The sequence below is a fragment of the Syngnathoides biaculeatus genome, chromosome 4 (assembly GCF_019802595.1).
Source record: "Syngnathoides biaculeatus isolate LvHL_M chromosome 4, ASM1980259v1, whole genome shotgun sequence".
Lineage (NCBI taxonomy): Eukaryota > Metazoa > Chordata > Actinopteri > Syngnathiformes > Syngnathidae > Syngnathoides > Syngnathoides biaculeatus.
Genome location: NC_084643.1, coordinates 31787049 through 31808676, shown reverse-complemented (window position 1 = coordinate 31808676; position 21628 = coordinate 31787049). Strand labels below are relative to the sequence as shown.

The following is a 21628-nucleotide window of genomic DNA, read 5'->3' as shown; positions in this document are numbered from 1 at the left end:
TTACACTTTCTTAGTATGTGACGTCACGTGACTATGAAAGCGTAACTACGGTTGGCTGGGTGTTCGGTTCTAGTGTGGAGTGACCCTGCCTGGTGGCACGGACGGTGAATTTTAGACGGCGAATTGTAGCAACTATTGAAAATGTGATCACTTTACATTTCAAATTCCGGTGCCACATATTGACTTCCACATCGCATCAGTGTCACGGGTCTGCTCGCCGCGGAAGCAAATACAGGTCACAGTGGAGCTAGCCAAGGATCCTCCTCTTCAACAAGTCTGTGAAACTTCCTTTTCTTCTTTAACACTGCCTGCGACCCTAGTGAGGATAAGCGGTGAGGCAGTTGCAATGCGTTGGCCTCACAGTTCTGAGGCTCATGGTTCAAATCCCAGCCATGCCTGTGTGGAGTTTGCGTGTTCTCCCCGGAAGTGCGACTGTCTGTCTTCCATGTGCACTGTGATTGGCTGGCACCCAGTTCACGGTGTAGATATTAAAATGTTGGCCAGAAACATTTTTGTCCCAAAAACCTTAACGTTTAGACTTTGATTTCAACTAATTTGACTGTGGAAAATTAAGTCCACAAAACGGTCTACAGATACGTAAGAGCTGGATTATAGTTCATACAAACACCCTACATTCGTTCAAAGGTTTAATCCCAGTTCTACAATTTTAATCAACTTTGATATTCCATTATCTGTTTTGTATGATGATTTAGTTAGGAAATTCCCCTTTTCCAAACTCTCTACTTACGAGTTTGGCCGTCCCTCAGTGTTCTGTGACGTTTAGCCAACCTGAGACTTCCATACAGCTTTCAGGCGTCGGCCAAATTCTTCCTCGTATGCCGCTATCCTGCTTCAAACAGTCCGGAGATTTCGTCAAGAGCAGCCACGAGTCGCTCATTTACCAAATACTTCAACATTGGCGTTTGTGTAATTTGCTCAACGACCACAGTGAACGACGATTGAACTAAGCCCCCCCCCCCTCCTCGCTCTCTAAACGGTGGTCGGCAAACAACAAAATGAGCGAAATATTGTACTCTCTTTTTTTTAATTGACAACAAATACATCCAAATTTCTCATTTTGAATCTGTACATATAAAGCCACATGGTGACCTTCACAGTAGAAACACGGAGACAACAAGGGTTTAGAAAATAGAAGTCCATCGAGCAAAGAACTTCAAACCCTTTTCTTAATTTTTTACAAACGTCAAATATGTACACCAAAAGTAAAACCACGTTCCACCAACAATTTCCACGTCAAATTTTCATGCTTCCTTGGTGAAAACGAACACCACAAAAACAAGCCAATTGACCCCTCTGTAGAAATTGCGTCATCCGCGTCACTGACCAATCAGAGCCCAGAGATCTGCATAAACCACGCCCCCCTTTTTTGCACCCGCCGTTCCCTCAGACAACGTTGCATGGTCCAGTATCGCTTTTGTTAGCGTTTTATCACGTATTTGGGTTCTTTAACAATAGATATGGTTAAGAGGTGTAGTCACGGACTTTGTAACAGTGACGACAGGTATCCTGAAACGCTAGTTGGTGGCGTACGATTCGTACCCTTTCCAAAACCGAAGACCCAGTACGAAAAATGTCTTCGATGGACCAAACTTTGTGGAAGACCGCATGATCAACTGAATCCATCAACCGGAACAGATATGTTTGCACGAAGGTCAGCCCTATATTTGATTTTCAATACATGTCTCATATAAATGAATTAGCAGTTCTTCGCTTGCATAACATAGCTACGTGTGAATGATTGACACACTTGATCTGTGTTGAGCGATATTTTGCGATGATCTGACTGCACAAACGTGTCTCTTTGATGGCGGTGAGCTAAGCTAAACCGGACTAGCAGTCCTAAAAGCCTTTAACGTGCACCGAGACACCAAGACTGAAGGAAGGATGTTTGAGGACACTAAAGTGGTGATTGTCGTACTCGGTTGTGACTTGCGTAGGTTCGGCACTAATTCAAGAATAATTATTGAGGGGAGCGCGTGACGTTACACAAAGGAAACGAGAGAAACAACTCGTAAATCAAGCCTCGCCTTCTTTTCCTTCATACGGTGGTTGACAAACGGCTATACAGATACACGTACAGATTCTGCACACAAGTGTGATAGGTAACGCGAAAATAGGAAACTGTCAATGACGAATTTTTCTTTGGGTTATAATATATTATATTATGTGGCTTCTCGGTCTTCCTCTGACTCTGGAAAGATCTCGCGCTATCATCAATGGTTTCTCCGTCTATGCATGTAAATACAATTGAAATACCCCTCGCTGAAATCCTTGAAGCCCTGCTGTCTGCTTTTCAACGATATTTCACTGTTAGCTCAGAATGTGAGTGAGAAATCAGCCGGTAAATCGGACAGTTTCGCTCTATTCTTTTCTTGCTGCCCCTCCATTTTTGCTAATTGTTTGTCTGACGTCAGCGCACGTGGCGTGACGTCACTTCAGGAGGCGTGGTCAAGTGCCCTGTACGGAGGGGTCAATTATCTTTGTGTCTGTACAACAGCCTAAAAGTAGTACTTGTAGTAAAAAACAAAAAACAAAATGATTTAAAACAATTGGTCTGCTTCTAATGCCACACTATTGTGCAGAACTACAAATTTTCCTCTCCTTCATTTACATGTCCAGACATGTTGAGTTTTTCTCGCGTAGGGACTCTCGTTCATTCCCAGTAAACAACGAATACGTTTCAGCTCCGGTCCGTCGACTACAAAGTTTTCTTTGCGGCGTGCGCTTTCACGTGTCTGACCAGGGACGCCTTCTGAGAGAACGCCCTGTCGCACATCGAGCAGCTGTACATCGTGTCTCCCGCGTGCGTTCTCATGTGTGAAACAAGATGGCCGTTTTGGGAGAAGGTTTTCCGGCACGTTGGACAAGTGAAAGATTTTCCTTCTGAGTGTGTTTTCACGTGTGCGAGCTTTTCTTGCTTAAGAGTGAACTTCTTATCGCAAATCGGACAACTGAAAGGCTTTTCCCCCGCGTGAGTTTTCATGTGTAGAACCACATTGGCTTTCTTCGAGAACAGCTTCCCGCACGCGGAGCAACGGAAGCTTTTTTTGCCTATGTGCGTTCTCATGTGCTTCCTCAACATCTTCTTCGTGTTGAACGTTTTACTGCAGGTCGAGCAGCCGTAACGTTCTTTGGGAGCGTGCCGACTCCGCGGCGCCCGGGTTTTCTTGTTCGGCGCCGTCTCCCTTTCGGAGGATGCCGACCGCTTGTCGTCACTTTCGCGGTCTGTCTCGCTCTCCGACATTTCTTCGACGTCGTCGCTGTCCGACAGCGGCGCTAAAAGGTTGTCCGGCGGTGGTCCTCCGCACTGGTCTCCGCTTGGACTTTGAAGCTGAACCTCGGGTGTCTCGTTTTCCCCCTCCACGGGTAGTGTGGTAGTACCGTTCAGCGCTATTTTTATGACATCGACGTCCTCCACTTCCTCAACTTCCTCTTGGACACGCTTGGGCTGCGCAGCCTCCTTTTCCTCTTTAACGAAGAGGGGTTGTAGTGTTTCCTCTTTCACGAAGGAGGGCTGCGGATCCTGCGGCTCCGAACTGGAGCTCCCCCACTCCAACTGAGGACTAAATTCCACGTGACGGCCAATCACCTGCTGCACATCTGCAGGACACAAACACAAGTTAGTCACATACGATACGGTACAACATGGAGCTATCCGATATAGCGATTTAGCGCATCTGTTCCTCTGCTGAGTGACATTGTAAGATTTGTGCATTATGCAATTTGTTTTAGTTTGAAACGTGGAACGAGAATGACATAATGAAGTCTTGCACGTCAAGTTTGACATAACGTTGGAGGTGCCCGTTACCTGTCCTGGTTATTACATATTTTAATGCACTTCCATTCCAATATGCCACCGAGAGCTCATGAGAGATCTTTACCCTGCACTTTTAATTCCAATATAAAAGAGATATGCATGGCTGCGATAATTAAAGGTCCAGTGTCATGAAATGCATGATTCTTAGTATGTTAATGGAAAAAATGGCGGCCAGTATGGACCCACTCGGTTTTTTTTCCCCACCACAAAACATGATTTTCACATATACGGCTTTTTGTAACTCCTGCCATGAAAATCCTCTCGAGAGATTTGTTTTCGAGAAGAAGGAAGTGACGTACAGGGCAGTAGCACACACAAGCGGTCCGTTTATACTAGTTTTACTTGCTGGAAGGTAGCTCGTTGTTCCTTCGTGTTAGCCAAAATGCCGGCTCGTCGTATTGCTGGATATTGCTCAAACACTCGGGAGGATGGATTTACCCTTCATGAGTTAAGAGACCCGGTTCGTCGTGGAAAATGGATTGGACAGGTGCAAAGGACGAGAACTTTGTGGGTTCCAAATGACAGGTGTGTATACAGTTACTTTAAAAAAAAAAAAAAAACAGTAGTTGGGAGCCAGGGGGACGTAATCTGTAAATCAGGGGTGCTTCACTCTACTGATGCGCTGTGCAATGTAATGCTTTTGCATACAGATCGGAGTTACACAAATGTTCGTACGACTGTTAAAAGTGAGGCACGATGGCCAAAAAGTCTTTGGAAAGTTATCGGTGCTCTTTAGATGTTGTTTCAAGAAACCGTTACGACAAGAAGTGCGCTTTGATCGACAACATCCACCCATATGCCTTGGAGAAACCAAAAATGGAGCACACAAATGTGGGCGTTGGTAATCTATCCAGACATCATCAACTATCTCCTCTTCTCGGGAAGGGACCAACTAAAGAATTACAAAGGTCTGGAGGCCTACAACCGATTCATCAATGGCTGGGCTCGTCATGCGGCGGTATCCATTGGAAGCACACTGCTAAGGTTTGTGTACCGCACAATGCAATTTCAATATGTACCGCGTGATTATGGTCAGCGTTGTGTTAAATGATGTTGATTATACCAACGAAAGAAGAGTGGATTATTATTTTCGTTTTTGTTAGCAAGAGGGAGAGAGAGAGAGAGGTTCGGCCAGGATAAGTCCCAAGTGGAGCCCCTTCACCTTTCTATCCACTTCCACATTTTTAACTCTACTCACGAAACAGCTAGCGGTGCGGTAACTCGTTTTTGCAAACTTAGAATAAAACAGAAAATACAGATTTTGGAGACATGCATTGCATTCACAAACGAGTATTGTGCTTGGCTGCGAAATCAGCTCTGTTAATACTGTTTGGCTGCTAACTTCTCCGTTTTCTCGCACTGGTTCTTGATCACAGCTGGCAGCCGAAAAAAAGATGCTTTACAACGCCCGTTTGTGCAACCGAGAACATAGCAGTGCGCCCCCATTCATAACCCTTTCTGAAATGATTCCTGCTTAGTTACGGTTTGTTTACATGAATTCATCAAACCAAAATGGCTCCCGGGTTCTAAATCGGAAGGTGTGAGACATCACTCAAAAACAGGGGTGTCTAACTCATTTTTGTCAGGGGCCACATTGTAGTTACGATTTTACTCAGGTCGTTATGACTGAAACTATGAAACTATTTCACGTCATCATATTTACGCATGAAATTTATGAGCTAGATTTGGAATCAGAAATCAAGGGTCGTGAGTTTTTTAACTACTGCTGATGTTTGGGCACACAATAATGCTTGCAATATCTCAAATTGATCATTTAGGACATGACAATTTGGAATTTTGGGACAGATTTTAGTACAAATTACATAAATTGATACTCATAATTTGCCTTCGTTGGCCACACAGTCATATGACTGTCCAGATCTGGCCCCCGGGCCTTTAGTTTGACACCTGTGGTCTATGTCGTCATAATTTCACGATCTAATCAAAGAAGTCATTAATCGGCCCAGCAAAAAAAAAAAAAGGCTTGACGCCATCCCGTCCAGTATATTGGATTCCAAAAGTTTATTTTTTGTCTTTTGCCGCTTTTGACGTACTACTTAAACTATGTGACAACAAATAGTTACTAAAAAACAAAAAAACTGAGACAACAGGCAATGCCCGGATCAATGTATAAGACAAACTTTCTTTCACATTTGCACAATTTCAGAAAATGGCAATAAAATCTTCCATTCCGTTTCTCCATGGTGATGCCGCTGATTTCCAACCTCTATGGTGCAAAGGAATAGAATTGTAAAATCTCACGGCACAAAACACAAATGTGATGAAAAAAAAATATATACACCGTAATTACTGCCTGTAGTTCCTTGATGATAACGAATAATCGATGAGTCAATACATTTTTAGAAGGGTATTCGAATAGTAAAATGTTCAACAGTTGCAGATCTCATCGATATAGTCATGGTAGCTGCGAAACGAAGTGGCGGGGTGATGCCCCCCACGTTTAACTTTGATTTCTTTTGTTGAACCAGGTAACAACGTCGTACTGGAGGCAATTATTTATAATTTGCCGTCTTCTTCGTGGACTTCCAACAGCGGCCAGTGAGAAGATGAGAGGCATCAACCGAGTTTGCACACTCTCTGGCTAGTTACATTTTTTTTTACCTCAGGTAATATTTACATGATAAAATTTATGTAACTTTTTTTGCGGGTGAATTGAATTTTTGCATGGAGTGGTGGTTTGGGACGACTCAAATACACAGCAAATGACTTCGTGAACAAAGAATGTTTGAGAAAACGTGTTGTTCACGTGGCTTACTTCTAACATTCACCGCCTTGCGTTTTTTTTTTGTGCCAAAGGCAGCCCCGATTCATCTTAAAGGTTCCGCACCCTTGTTATATCAATAAAATGTTGCAAATCTCGAGTACAAACCTTCCATGCGTATAACAATTTGAGTCTTGCAAACAGCTTCCAGTTGTCGTCGTTGCCGCTCGGTTTCCTCCCTCGCTTGACGAAGTTGCTCTTCGTACGTCGCTATCGCTCCTTCGAACAGCCCGAAGATTTCCTCCGCGGCTGCAATGAGTCGATTCCTCACCAAATCTTTCAACATTTTGCCTCGAAGTGTTGCAAAAACGACGCTGTGCAACTCCTTTGTGTCTCTTTCCTTGAAATTAGCAGCGACTTGCTAAATGCACGCCAACTCTTCTTCTGCAGCTTCTTCGTTTTCTTCTTCCTTGGCGGGTGGCATCAAAATAAACTTTAAAGACGCATTACCGCCATCTACTGTCCTGGAGTATACAGTACTGGGGAGGGAAATAAAAGACCAAATAAATTGAGTCTAAATGTTTCATTTAAAAAAACTGGAAAAAAAAGCGTTGATCTCAATTTATTCATTGTTGAACACGTTTCTAAGATTAAATACTGGAATCCCACCATTTTTAATTCATCTGTTAGCCTCCCTCTATTTCATACGGAAGCGTATTGTTGACACCCCCCCCCCCACCACCACCACTAGTGAGAGCGACTAACTTGTCTCGGCTCTAATCATCTTCTCATATCGCCTTGACTGAACGAATCACCTTTTCTTCAGTCCCTTCCAATGACGTAAATAAAAACTTTCACCCCTCCCACATGGTAATTCGGCTACAACTTCCGGCCTTGGCAAACATTGCTTTGGGTACTATTTCACGTGAAAGTTGACGTACTTTGACATCCTTACAATTGTACATTGTGAAACATAATAACATCGAATTTAATTGGAACATGTTAGGTTTAGCTTATTTGTTACGCTTTTGGTTGTTAAAACAGTGCAGATAAGTAACTTTTCACTGGTGTATTTCATCTTAACCTTCATAATTAGTTTATATATTCATCGCATCATTTTCCATATCAATGAAGTTGACTAAACTTATTGCTCTGAACAGAAATCTGAAACTGGTGACCATGGCGGAAGCAATGATGGATGCAAAGTTTTTAATTCTACGTTATTGGTGGCTGCTCATTGGCCATTCGCCGAAGTGAGTAACAACAAATCGCAAATCACACGGCAGTACTGTTAATGACGTTCTGGTAACATGAAGGATTTTTAATCGACTTGGTAAGCCCAAAAAAGATCAGTACAAAGGAAAAACATAACACCATGACTACCAAGAAACCTTGCATATTACCTAGGGCCCGATTTCCGTGACATGTTAACTTTTACCAAAATACGCTGTGAAGCAATATCATCATAAAATAGCAAAAAAAAAAACTAAGCAATTTTTCGTCATAAATTATTAAATTTTAAGTCAATCAGTTATATATTTTTTTGAGAAATAAGGACTCACAATGGGAAAATACATGCTAAACACATTGTTCATTTGTTGTCTCTGCGACGTCCTATTTCAGACAGAAAATTTAAACTTATTTCCTTGCATTTGAAATTCAAATTCAATTTGCAGAGTTTTGTATTATGAAATTCATTAAAATTTCATGGAAAAAGTGTTTTCTTACTCATCCCCTAATGTACTTTGAGAAAATATCTACATCGCTTTTTCGCAAAAAAAAAAAAAAAAGTCGGCCTATAAAGGTGACGCAGAGAGTGAACAGTAAACAACAACAACTGTAAACAAAACTTTGTTGAAGTGAAATAAGATCATCAGAAAAAAACACTGTAAAAACTTTAACAGTGTCAATGTAAATCTTTCTAATTTACCTGTGGACTGTTTTGTCACAGCCAAGCTGCTGTCGCTGCACAGCTCGGCACGGTTGTTTTGGGAGTATCAAGATGGCGGATGGCGACTTCAGTTTTGGTGGCCAGTGAGCCATAAAGTATTTTTTTAAAGATCAGTACGGCACTATTGGCTGTAATTTTCTTCTGTAAAGTTTATTGGTCGTTGGGGAACTTCAATAACGCTGTACCACCATCAATTGGACTGGAGTGTAAATGCGCAGGGAAGAAAAGAAAAATGCAGAAAAAAAGTCTTAACTACATAATGACACACGTTATCAGACTATAATTATAGTATATATTCCAGTTTGAAAAATCTACAAGGTATCCATAATAAAGTGGAAGTACCGTATGCGACACTAAGAGACGCTCCTCTTCCAGTCCAGTAGGTGGCGATAGTGTATACTAGTTGGCCGACGACCCTTCAAATAAAACAAAACAACAACAAGAATAAAGAAAACGCGAAGGTTAGGAAAGAGACGAGGCCCAAAAGGGCAAAAAGAGGGAAAACGTTAAAATTAGAAAGGTCAAAAGAGTTGGTAAGGCCAGAATCGAGGTGTTTTTTTTTGGGGGGGGGGGGTGAATCAAACAATGGCGTCACATGAGCAGGCTGATGTCTGTGGAACGAGAGGAAAGGACGAGCAAATACGAGATGGGCGAGCTACTCTGGCGGTGTTACGCATCGGAGGTTTGTACACAAGCCGGCTTTAACGTATTCACCTTCACCATGGAGCTCTGCTTTTATCTTAGTTTGCAGGATTTGCGTGTCTTCAAAATGTAGTCGCGGCACAGTAACGTTGAACTACTTGAGCATATGACGTTGCACAGACCAGGTCCCAGGTGTCTTTATAACGTGTCTAATAAAACACTGTGTAGCATTTTAAACCACTGTATCAATAAAGTATAGAAGTGTACTATTTTAATGTAGTTACTTACTTACGTGTGCTTATGTTTTCATAACCAGTCATGTGGCTGTGTTCAGAACTGAACTGAGTTTGAAGCACTGACTTTGCACAATTGAGCATTATCATAAGGTTAAAAATCAAACTCAAATAATGAACGTTGTCATGAAGTTGGTATGATTTGGGAAATTCTCAACCAATCTCTGGCGAGCCAGGTGTGACGGTCTGAGCGCTCCCCCGTGCTGAAAAGTCTCCTTGTGATGAATGCGCATGCGTTACTAACAGGGGAACAATGGGTACGCGGCACACGCTTACTGGGAAATCCCCAGGTCTCATAGTTCCCCTTCTTCTACATAGAGGGATCGAACATACGTTATAACCTAACCATAACCCTAACCTAACCTAACCTAACCTTAAAGGGGAAATCCAGTGCCTTGTATGAACAGTGTATCCAATAGGTCATGTCAGATATACCCTATTTTGACAATATAATATTAAATCCTTAATACTGTTTGGAGAAGATTTTTATCGACAGTTACGAATTTTCAGGGGCGCTGCCATTTTCGCGAGTCGAATGTCGAAGCTAGGCTAAAGGCCTCCGCCGCCACCGAAGCTAGGCTAAAGGCCTCCGCCGCCACCGAAGCTCGGCTAAAGGCCTTCGCCGCCGGAGCTCGCTTGTCAGACTCCGTGTCATTCCCATCCGAAGAACTATCCGCGGCTGCTGGCCTGAGCTCCTGGGGGCCTTTGTTTACGCCCTTAGGTCGCACACAGGCCTCCGAGTAGTCAGACTCCGCGTCATTGCACCCGAACAACCGTCCAAATATTCAACAATAATTATAGCCACAGGTTCAAATCTGTATGGAAGTATTCCTCCATCTTCCCGATCAACCGATACTGCTATTTCTTCATCAGATGAGGATAAATATGAGAAATCGGCGCTGGGCATAAATGGTGTCCCATGTAATTGAGCCTTTGGTGCGGCACGGTACATGTCACATCCGCGCACGTAGGTCATGTGACTCGCAAAAAGGGCAGCACCCCTGAAAATTCGTAATTGTCGACAAAAATCTTCTCAAAACACTGTTAAATTAGAGAGGATTTAACGTCACATTGTCAAAATAGGTTACATATTACATGACTTATTGGATACACTGTTAATGCAACGCACTGGATTTCCCCTTTAAAACAAAAGTTGATAAAAAGGTATAGACGTATGTGTACGTTCGCTGTGTTTGTCTTTGTGAGACGTCCATCGCGAACATGAACACTCGGCCACAAGTTGTAGAATGGCACATGTTGAAGCATGGATGGGGATGTTTCAGACTGGCCGGAAGTTTACAAAATATACGCGCATGCGCGTTAATTACAAAGAGACTTTGCAGCCCGGGGGAGCGCACAGACCGTCACACCCGATTGAGAATGTCAAATGGCTGGATGTGGCCCGAGGGCTGTAGTTTGCCCACCCCAGATGAGTTAAACTGTGTTTGTGTTGCTTGTGTCCTGCAGACGTGTGGGGGGGCTCCACTTTTGCGCAGGAACAACCGGGGACATTTGACTTTGAAGAGCAAGAAGAGGGTCCGCAGGCCCCCTGTTTTAAAAGGGAAGTGCCAGAAACACAACTTTCAGGTGTTGAAGATGACAGCAGGGGTCCACATCACTGCATTAAAGAAGAAGCGGAGGATCCACAACCCTCACATATTAAAGAAGAAGACGACGGGGCACAGGTCCTTCGGATTAAAGAAGAAGAGGACGTTCCGGAGCAGTCACACATTAAGAAGGAAGAGGAGGAGACCGACATCACCAAGTTGCCACTGAAACCCGTGTCGATGAAGAGTGACAACGTTGAAGAAGAACCACTGGAGCGGTCACCACGTCAACTTCACAGTCCAAGTGGAGACCAGTGCGGAGGACCACCGCCGGAGCGCCTCTCGACCCCGCTGTTAGACACCGACGACATAGAAACTTTGAGGAGCAATACGGACCCAAGTGAAAAAGGTTTAAGGGACACCGTTTCGGCTCTTGAAGAACATACCACTGGACAAGCGACGACGCAGATGAGAGAAAAACCTCATCGCTGCTCGGTTTGTAATAAAGGATTCGTTCATGAGTCCGTTTTGCTCAGACACGCGAGAAAACACATGGGCGAAAAACCTTGTTGCTCGGTTTGCGGTAAAGGGTTCAATACCATCTCGGAAAAAAACAAACACGTGAAAAGACACACAGGAGAAAAAACCTTTAGTTGTTTAGTTTGTGGTAAAAGATTCATTAATAACGCAGGCGTGGTGTCCCACATGAGAATCCACACAGGAGAAAAGCCCTTTTGTTGCTCCGTTTGCGGCAAAAGTTTTAGTCACAGCTCGAGCATGGTGTCACACATGAGAACCCACACGGGAGAAAAACCCTTCAGTTGCCCGTCTTGCGGGAAAGCCTTCTCGCAAAGGAGCAATCTGGTGTCCCATTTGAAAACACATACAGGGGAAAAACCCCACAGTTGTTTGGTGTGTGGAAAAATGTTCTCGTTGAACACAAAGATGGCGGTACACATGAGGATACACACGGGAGAAAAACCGATCCGGTGCTCGCTGTGCGACCGAACGTTCTCTTACAGGACGTCCATGGTGGCCCACATGATGACGCACACGGGAGAAAAACCTTTCAGTTGCTCCTCGTGCGATCGCGCGTTCTCGCATAAATCGTCCCTGGTGGCGCACACGAGAACACACACAAAGGAGAAATCCGTCAGTTGCTCGGTGTGTGGGAAAAGCTACGCTCGGAGGACCCATTTGACTGCACATATGCGCAAGCACAACACTGAGAACGTGTTACAGTAATGTTTTACGTCCCAATCACGCCATATCTCGTTTTTATTGAATTGTATTCCGAAGAGATGATGAATCACGCGGTAAACGACAAATCGCCTGTAAAGATGATTCATTGGAGTCTTTCAGTGTGTTTTGGGTGTTTGTGATGTGCTTGGGGCTTTACGGAGAAACTGAAGCACTACTTTGTGTTTAGAGCACAGGTGTCAAACACAAGGCCCGGGGGCCAGATCTGGCCCGGCACATGATTTTACGTGGCCCGTGGTGGCAAATCGTCTTCCGTGATTTTTGTGACAATCTGTTCTAAATTTCTTAGTCATATATCATAAATGGGCGGCACGGTGGATCAGCTGGTAAAGCGTTAGCCTCACAGTTCTGAGGTCCCGGGTTCAATCCCGGACCCGCCCGTGTGGAGTTTGTGTGCCTGCCTGGGTTTCCTCCGCTGCACTCCGGTTTCCTCCCACATCCCAAAAACATGCAACATTAATTGGACACTCCAAATTGCCCCTAAAAGTGTGATTGGGAGTGCGACTGCTATCTGTCTCCATGTGCCCTGTGATTAGCTGGCAACCAGTTCAAGGTGTACCCCGCCTCCCGCCTATTGACAGTTGGGATAGGCTCCAGCAGTCCCCGGGACCCTTGTGAGGATAAGCGGCAAAGAAAATGGATGGATAAGTGGAAATTAGCTACCTGCTAAATCAGGTGTAAAATTCTGTTCCTGTCCTGTTCCTTCACATGTACACATTGTCCATAAACCAAAAATAATAATTAAAAAAAACTTCCATGCACAGCTATTTTTCTTTTTACATATTTTTTCCCCCTTTGCTTTAAAGACCATTTTGATTCTAATCCGTGGAGCTATCTTTCTTCCCATGCTGTTTTTGAGCTGCCGTTCATACTGTCGCAAAATGGCGGCCCTTTGAAGTCTGAAAAAGCCTTCAGTTTTAATTTTTTTGTATTTATTATGTAAAAAGAATGCATGCTGACTTTTTTCATTGTGTTATTAAATAATAAAAGAAAACTGAATTTTTAGTACAGCAACAGAACAGGGGTTTTTTTTTTAAAGAAAGAAGAGAAAAGAAAACCACGATTAAAAAAGGAAAAAGTTTCCCATGAGCATCGCGCTCAATATTGAGCAGCTAGATTTGAGAATTCATTTTTATTCAAGGTGGAAATCAAATTGTCTCACGGGGTCAGACAGAGCTGCACTCCAAGACACTAGATGGCAGTAGTTTAACCAAACACTGACTTCCACCCGCTATTGATCGAACTAAAGAAGAACAAAACTCACCACAGTCCAAACTCGAGAGGGGAAAACGCAATAAAAAAACAAAAAAAACATAAAACGAATGGGTTAGACCGAGGAACTTACTACCGCTGCCGGGGGAATCGAAGTGCTCTTTGAAAGGACGATGGCGTCGCAGGAGAAGCAAGTTTGCCGAGCCAGGGAGGAAAACGAGCGAGTGCAGGAAGCTGCTGAGACGGCGCAGTTGCTTAGCAGAGGTCCGTTCACATCAGCCGTGGCTTCCAAATGTGGTCACGGAAACGCACAGCAACCTTTCACTTCGGACAATCACAACTAAATGCACGTGAAGGGGGATTTGTCGACTAGCAGATGAGACTTGTAAAGAACAAAGCTCAGATTCGGGCAGCTTTGAAGGAGTTGCCTCCAGTATGTAATTGTAATTGGCCATTCTTTATCACCCTCTAATGGATCACAATGAAAAAAAATTGAAACGTTTATGAATCATTGTTGTAATAGATATGGCAATTGGGAGAACTGGAAATCGGCAGAAAGTACCTACCTGTACTGTAATTGAGAGCTGTATCCATTCTTTGTAGTAATTTAGCTTCTCGGTGTGTTCTGAGATTTAGTTCAAAGATCAGTTTGAAAATCATTGCATGAGATGACGCGATCTCTTGTCCAGAACTTGGAACCCCAAAGCGGAACCAGCAGAGCAAATAATTATTTATTCAACCAAGGGTGCACAAAAAACGTGAGCAAAGATAGTCATTACAAACACAACATCTACGTAAGGAGAAGAACGGCGTGAACGACATTAATCAAAACATACCAGATAAAGAGCAAAAACACTAATGCAAAGAGTTGCAACTAGAGGTGTTGCAAGAGCAGCAATTGAAAAAAAAACAGCAGTAGAGACAAATAACGAGAAGAATTACCGCAAAGAAAACCCCTAAATACTGGAAAGGAGATACATATTTTTTTTTTAAAAAAAAAGGAATCAATTACTGGACTACACAAGAACGGAGAACTGAATAGAAACATAACAACAGTCTAATCTACACAGGAAAAGACTATAGTATGACGAAGGCAAAACCAGAAATAATTATGGGGCAAAACAAGTGCGAGGCAAAACAGACGATCAAACGGGCAAATTTATCTGGCGCATAAGAACCTACTAGAACTAACCATAATGCCAAGTAGGTGTATGCCAGAGGTTCTGCACACCCACTGTGGCTACCTATCAAGCTGTCTTCTTTTTATCAGCAGTTTCTCCACATTTGGAGACCGTCTCCTGGCATTGTTTACATTTAAGGAATTACACCATTTGCAATTATATAATATTTTGCCCAGTTGAAAATTGTTTCACTGTGATGAAATCTTAATTTTCTCCTCATGTTCACATTCAATGTATTTGTGCCCACTGGTTTGATTTTTTCGAAAACAATAAAAAATCTCAGCAGTCATACCCTATCACATGGTATATTTGACCCTTGTGAGCTAAACTGTGTACGGGGCTGCTTGTGTCTTGCAGGTATCCAGCAGCTGATTGGTCGTCAATTCGATCTTGCCTCTCGGTTGCAATGTCGGGGCTCCAGTTTAGGGCAGGACAATTCACAGCCCCCTAACCAGGCTGATGTTAGCAAGTTGCCACTGACTGGCATCTCAGTGAAGAGTGAAGATGAAGAGGATCCGCAGTCCCCCCACGTTAAAGAAGAAGAGGAAGATCCAGAGCAGCTTCACTTTAAGCAGGAAGAGGAGCAGACTGATGTCAGGAATTTGCAGCTGAATGTCGTCTCTGTGAAGTTTAAAGACGATGAAGACGAACCACCTGAGTCCTCACAGATTCAGCATCACAGTCCGAGTGGAGGAGGACCACTGGGCAACCTCTTAGCCCCACTGTCAGACAGCGATGACATAGATGAACGCTCCAGGACCGATGCAGACCGTCAAGATGACGACAAGCAGTCGACATGTTCTGAAAAGGAGCCCTCGCTTAGCAAGAAAACCTCTAAAAAAAATAGATGTCTCACACAGAGCGAATATTTCAGCTGCTCCGTTTGTGGTAAAAAATTTGCACAGAACAGGCCCATGATTAGACACATGAAAATACACACAGGAGAAAAACCTTTTAGTTGCTCAACTTGCGATAAGACATTCTCTCAAAAGGAATACATGAAATCACACATGAAAAAACACACGGGTCAAACTTCCTTTCGCTGCTCATTTTGTGGTAAGGCGTTCTCTCAAAAGAAGACGCTGGAATCTCACATGAGAACGCACACTGGAGAAAAACCCTTTCGTTGCCCATCGTGCGGGAAAGATTTTGCGCTTGAACTTAACATGGTAAAACACATGAGAACGCACACGGGGGAAAAAGCCTTTCTTTGCTCGACGTGTGGTAAAACCTTCTCCGAAAGGCATCGTCTGCTATCGCACTTGAGAACACACACGGGAGAAAAACCCTTCAGTTGTTCAACTTGTGGCAAAACCTTTTCTTTAAGGCATCACATGGTATCGCACATGAAAATACACACGGGAGAAAAACCCTTCAGTTGCTCAATTTGCGGCGCAACGTCCTCTCGAAAAGGAAATCTGGAAATACACATGAGAAGGCACACGGGAGAGAAACCCTTTAGCTGTTTAACGTGTGGTAAAACGTTCTCTGCCAAATCGACCATGATCATACACATGAGAACACACACGGGAGAAAAGCCCTTCAGTTGCTCTGTGTGCGGGAAAAGATTCACTCAAAAAGTCAACATGGTCATACACACGCGGGCCCATGCGGCAGAAAAACCCTTTAGTTGATCAGTGTGTGGCGACATCTGCGCTAATAATGTTTAATGTTCAGAAACATTAAAGTGAGGGAACTATACAAAAATATAAGAATTTTAGAAGGTGGACAATACTTCTTCATAGCACTGTATCAAATACTGTACATGATTCTGTGGTTGGTCTTCAGAGTCTGTCCTGCTACGGTGTCCCTCAAGGCTCATTCTTCGGCCCCATCCTGTTTGAGCTTCCTCTCGGAGACAGACAAGGCATGACATGAATACAATATATTGTTGCTAATAAATTAATACGTTGTAAATTGTAAATGGAGGTCAGTGCTTCTGAATGTGTTTAGGTCAGCAGAACTGTCTCGCTGGTCCTGACTACACAAATGGTTGAATCCAATGCTTACTGGAAACGAATCCGACTTACCGCCAAAGTCTGACAACCAATAATGTTGATGTACTGCGTCAGGAAGGGCATCCGGCGTAAAAATTGTGCCAAACATATGTGCGTTCATCTGAGATGACACGCTGTGGCGACCCCGAAAGGGACAAGCCGAAAGAAACTTACTTTTACTGAATTCCAGTCCAGAGTCAATAAATTAATTTTTAATGCATTCAAACTTACTCTATCCTAATTCGTCTACTGTATGTTTTATTATCACGGTTGTTTTTGTTGCATTCGCAATCCGATACACTACTGTGAATACACCTAAACAGTCACTCAGAATAAAGTTTTTGTTAAAAATCATAGTTTTACAAAGCAAATGTCAGCAAAAGTCTTTTTTTGATTCAACCCAAGATTAATAATGGACTACAGAAATCTGATATTTATTGTTACTATGGGGCAAGCCGAAAGGAAAAGAAGTTATTGTACATTTATTATTTATTGAGGGGGATGCAGTAGCCCAGAGATACTCATGCCACTCAACAATCGATATCAGAATATATGCCGGTTAATATGATAATAGATTTCCAGTAGTTATTGATTAATCAACCCATTGACAGATATTAAGATTGTCACCCATTCATGATATTTTTCCCAACTCTTAAATATTCATTTCTTATCCTACACAAAGCCACGAGCTGCATTCACATTTTTTTAACAAACCGTTTCAAATATGCTCATTTCAATGTCCGTAGTTCTTAGTCATTAGTCATTCATTGTTAACATTCAGAAGTTTTGTAATGATATCGTTCAACCTGTGAAATAATTGCAGCTATTCTTCATTTGGTTAAAAAAAGGCTTTAAATATTACTAGATCAACTAGATCGTGGTCCACATTTTTAAAAATAGATGTTTTTATTTTTGCTTTTCTAAAAAAAACGTCACGTTGTAGCTAAACATGTTATATGACTTCATCTACTAACGCCATTGGTCAAAATGAGGGTGACGATCCATGACGTCACAGCAACGCGTATCTTTTTTTCACAATAGAAACTTGACCAAGTCTAACGTGTGAGAACAACGAATATTGGAAGCGGACAACTACACACACAAACATACACAAACAAAAAACAACAACACTCACACAACATGTTTCGAAGCAATACGAAATGAAGACATTCACATCATAAAGCTACCGTCATGGTTATCAAATGAGCCAGCCATATTTCACGCGCATGCGCAGTCCATTGTTATGATGTGAACTTGTCCAACATGTCTGCCTCCTTGGTTCGAGCGACCGTCCGAGCGGTCAGTAAAAGAAAGATACTTCCAACAAGAGCTCCACTTACTTTGGTAAGTTCTTAAATCTTTGCTATTAAATACATGCGGAGTGGTTCGTAATTATACGTGACTGTTTTGTGACTTACGCCGCGAAACTCTTGAGTGAGTCCTAGCTATGCTACATAAGCTTCTCGGGCTATGTTATAACACCATTCGCAGTTCACTTGTCGAACTGCCAAACTCACTAATCCACAATGCGGAAATGTCCTGTCAAGCTTTCACTTTTTAAAATGAATATAATACACGTTGTTTCCAAGGTATTCACTTCGAATTTATGTTTTTATCTCAACGTCACAGGCGTGGAAGTAATGACACGAGGTTCCAGCAAGTGGCTGTCGTCACATCGCGTAATTTGTTGCTTCATAATTTTTGTTTTAATTTGTTTGCTTTTAGTCTGTGCATAAACGCAAATTATAATCCACATTTTACAAGGAAATAAACATCGGTAATGCGAGTCTTTACGGATAACTTCATTTTTTTCGATGGATCAACAAATATGCATTTTTTCCCCCCACGAAGTGGAGATAGGATGATTGTATCTAATGCTAACAACATGTAGCCAGATAATTAAATCCCCGATGGTGACACTGAACACAAAATTGATTTGTGCTCAAGTATGAAAAACATTTGGGGACTATAAATAAAATAGTGAAATGACATTTAGAATGATGTAGTCCGGTGCAATACAGCTGTGACCAGAATAATAAACATTCTGAAATAAAGACATGCTAGCTATCTAAATGAGGAAATGATACCAAGAAAAACAATCAGAGTTTATTGACATAGGTGATGATAATGTCTAAGTGTACTTTTTTTTTTTTGGAATGGGAACTTGTTTGGTATTGTTGAGTACGAAATATTAATTTTATTGCAGACACCATCTGCAGTGAACAAGATCCGAAGTTTGTTGGAGGACAAGCCCGAATATGTGAGTACTCTAATGCGTTTATATTTTGTGAAATTTGTATGAATCTTTATAGAATTTTTAAAATTTTTTTTTGTAAATTTTTTTGTGGATTTGTTTTTTCCCAGATTGGATTGAAAGTTGGCGTGAGAACGCGTGGTTGTAACGGGCTGACGTATACGCTGGACTACACCAAACAGAAGGAAAGTTGTGATGAGGAAGTGCAGCAGGATGGTGAGCTGCTTTTTCTTTCTGATTTTCAAAAAGTTAACAGTCATAACGTAATTTACCGCTTTGCACGTTTCTTGTGGCTCAGTGAACATGTTGTGAGTCGCTGTTTTCTACTTTAAACAGCTGGATATGGGTGGGACTTTTGACTTTGTTGTAGTTCATAAAAACAATCAATTTCTTTACATTCTGTTTTGCGTTTTATATTTTCCAAGACTGTTGTATATTTACATGTTAAAGACAAGTAAATGAAGCCTGAAATGTCTTAATGTCGTGTCGCAAAATGACAGCAACTTTGTTGGTGGTGTGCATTGTCGTTTGCCGCTCATGTGATGTATTTTCATTTTAAACGTATTTCCCCTCCAATATTTTTTCAATTTACTTGTACAAGTCGTAGCAGCATGGTGGATCAGCTGGTAAAGCGTTGGCCTCACAGTTCCGAGGACCCGGGTTCGATCCCGGCCGCGCCTGTCTGGATTTTGCATGTTCTCCCCGTGCCTGGATGGGTTTTCTACAGGCACTCCGGTTTCCTTCCACATCCCAAAAAAACATGCAACATTAATTGGACACTCTAAACTGCCCCGAGGTGTGATTGTGAGTGCGGCTGGTTGTCTTCATGTGCCCTGTGATTGGCTGGCAACCAGTATAGGGTGTATCCCGCCTCCTGCCCCTTGACAGCTGGGATCGGCTCCAGCACTCCCATGACGCTCGTGAGGAAAAGCAGCTAAGAAAATGGATGGATGGATGGATGGATGGATGGATGGATTGTACAAGTCGTGGCGGTACAGTGGCTCAGGTGGTAAAGCGTTGGCCTCACAGTTTTGAGGACTCTGGTTCGATCTCGGCCCCGACTGTGTGGAGTTTGCATATTCTCCCCGTACCTGTGTGGGTTTTCTCTGGGCACTCCGGTTTCCTCCCTCGTCCCCCCAAAAAAACATGAAACATTAATTGGACACTCTAAATAGCCCCCATGTGTGATTGTGACTGCGGCTGTTTGTCTCTATGTGCCCTGCGATTGGCTGGCAACCTGTTCTGAGTGTACCCCACCTCCTACCCGTTCACAGCCTATAGGCTCCAGCACTCCTCATGACCCTCGTGAGGATAAGCGGCAAAGAAAATGGATGGATGGATTTTCAAGTCATTCAGAAAATGATGACATTTGAATTTTTTTTCAATAGTGGTATTTAAGATAATTAAATATAAATAAATTCCGTTACCAAGACATTATGGACAATTCTATTGTTTGGTAGCTGAAAAGGAATGACCAATACCATCATCCATCCATTTTCTCAGTCGCTTATCCTCACAAGGGTCAGGGGACTGCTGGACCCTATCCCAGCTGTCAACGGTTACGAGGCGGGGTACACCCTGAACTGGTTGCCAGCCAATCGCAGGGCACATAGCGACAGACAACAGTCACACTCACAATCAAACCAAGGGGCAATTTAGAGTCTCTAATTAATGTTGCATGTTTTTAGGATGTAGGAGGAAACCGGAGTGCCTGGACAAAACCCACACAGGCACGGGTTGAACATGCAAAACCCCACACAGGCGGGGCCGTAATCGAACCCTGCACCTCTGAACTGTGAGGCCAACACTTAACAGCTGGGGCCACCGTGCCGCCCAATACCGTCAGAGTTTTCAATTTTCACTTCCTGTTTTGTGTAATGGCCAGGCGTCTCAATACTTTTGTCCGCGTCGTGTCAAATTCCGAATTGCAACTCAGCACGCTGTGCTTGTGCATCACTTGTTCATCGGGGCTTCTTTTTGCACTGCGCCAGGCGTGCGGGTGTTCATCGCGAAGAAAGCCCAGCTGACTCTCCTGGGAACCGAGATGGACTTTGTGGAGTCCAAACTGTCCAGCGAATTTGTCTTCAACAACCCCAACATTAAGGGCACGTGTGGCTGCGGGGAGAGCTTCAACATCTGAGCCCAGCCCACCTGCCCAAACAATCTCCCGTCCCGATAAAAAGACTCCACACGGACCATGGAGCCAGTCTTATGACCACTGCAGACTTCATCCACACTCTAACACACACGCTTGTGAAGCCTCCGTATGTTAATCACCGCACTTGTTTTAATTTTTGTCCTACTTCTGCCGTGTGTATTTTTATTTTGGACTTTGCATCCCCGACCTTGCAAGAACCTCGCAGAATGTTTTTCTTTTTTCCTTTTCATTTATCTGCATTGTCATAGTAGCCTACTGTTTTACCGAAACGCACATTATTTGACAATGTCATATGAAGAGGATGGAATGTGTAAAAGTGTTTGTAAAAAAAAAAAAAATCCCAAACTGAACGGAATTGTCTTGAAAATTTGCTTTATCGCTTTGTATAGTCTTTTGAGAACAACATAGCATATTTATCTCTGTAAATATAGAGTGTGAATGAGCCGAGAACCACATAAGCGCACAATAAAGCAATGTAAAAACTTGCCTCGCATAGTTTTTTCTATAGATGAAGAAAAAAATGTCAATATAGTAATCAGTAAAAAAAAAAAATAATAATAAAATGGGACAAGA

The 21628-nt window shown here is 42.8% G+C and overlaps 3 protein-coding genes across 5 annotated transcripts; 2 read left to right on the top strand and 1 right to left on the bottom strand.

Annotated features, from left to right (window-relative positions):
* Positions 1-1028: 1028 nt before the first annotated feature.
* Positions 1029-13654, bottom strand: LOC133498802 (zinc finger protein 570-like). Of its 3 annotated transcripts, none has more exons than XM_061815942.1 (5): positions 13599-13654; positions 8854-8927; positions 8491-8710; positions 6729-7099; positions 1029-3621 (listed from the first exon to the last, which is right to left on the bottom strand). In XM_061815942.1, exons 4-5 carry the CDS (start codon positions 6904-6906, stop codon positions 2720-2722), a joined length of 1080 nt encoding a protein of 359 aa, XP_061671926.1. In that variant the 5' UTR covers positions 6907-7099; positions 8491-8710; positions 8854-8927; positions 13599-13654; the 3' UTR covers positions 1029-2719. The 3 variants fall into 3 exon arrangements, with proteins under 3 accessions (XP_061671926.1, XP_061671927.1, XP_061671928.1); XM_061815943.1 differs by lacking the exon at positions 13599-13654 and adding an exon at positions 9226-9301; XM_061815944.1 differs by lacking the exons at positions 8491-8710; positions 8854-8927; positions 13599-13654 and having other exon boundaries at positions 6729-7206.
* Positions 8934-17112, top strand: LOC133498849 (zinc finger protein 888-like). The gene is made up of 5 exons (XM_061816045.1): positions 8934-9193; positions 10914-12234; positions 12293-12365; positions 13585-13729; positions 15004-17112. Exons 1-5 carry the CDS (start codon positions 9097-9099, stop codon positions 16278-16280), a joined length of 2913 nt encoding a protein of 970 aa, XP_061672029.1. The 5' UTR covers positions 8934-9096; the 3' UTR covers positions 16281-17112.
* Positions 17113-17760: 648 nt separating this feature from the next.
* On the top strand, positions 17761-21541 carry isca1 (iron-sulfur cluster assembly 1). Its single transcript, XM_061815950.1, has 4 exons — positions 17761-17987; positions 18850-18903; positions 19008-19113; positions 20889-21541. Exons 1-4 carry the CDS (start codon positions 17907-17909, stop codon positions 21035-21037), a joined length of 390 nt encoding a protein of 129 aa, XP_061671934.1. The 5' UTR covers positions 17761-17906; the 3' UTR covers positions 21038-21541.
* The last annotated feature ends 87 nt before the right edge of the window (positions 21542-21628 follow it).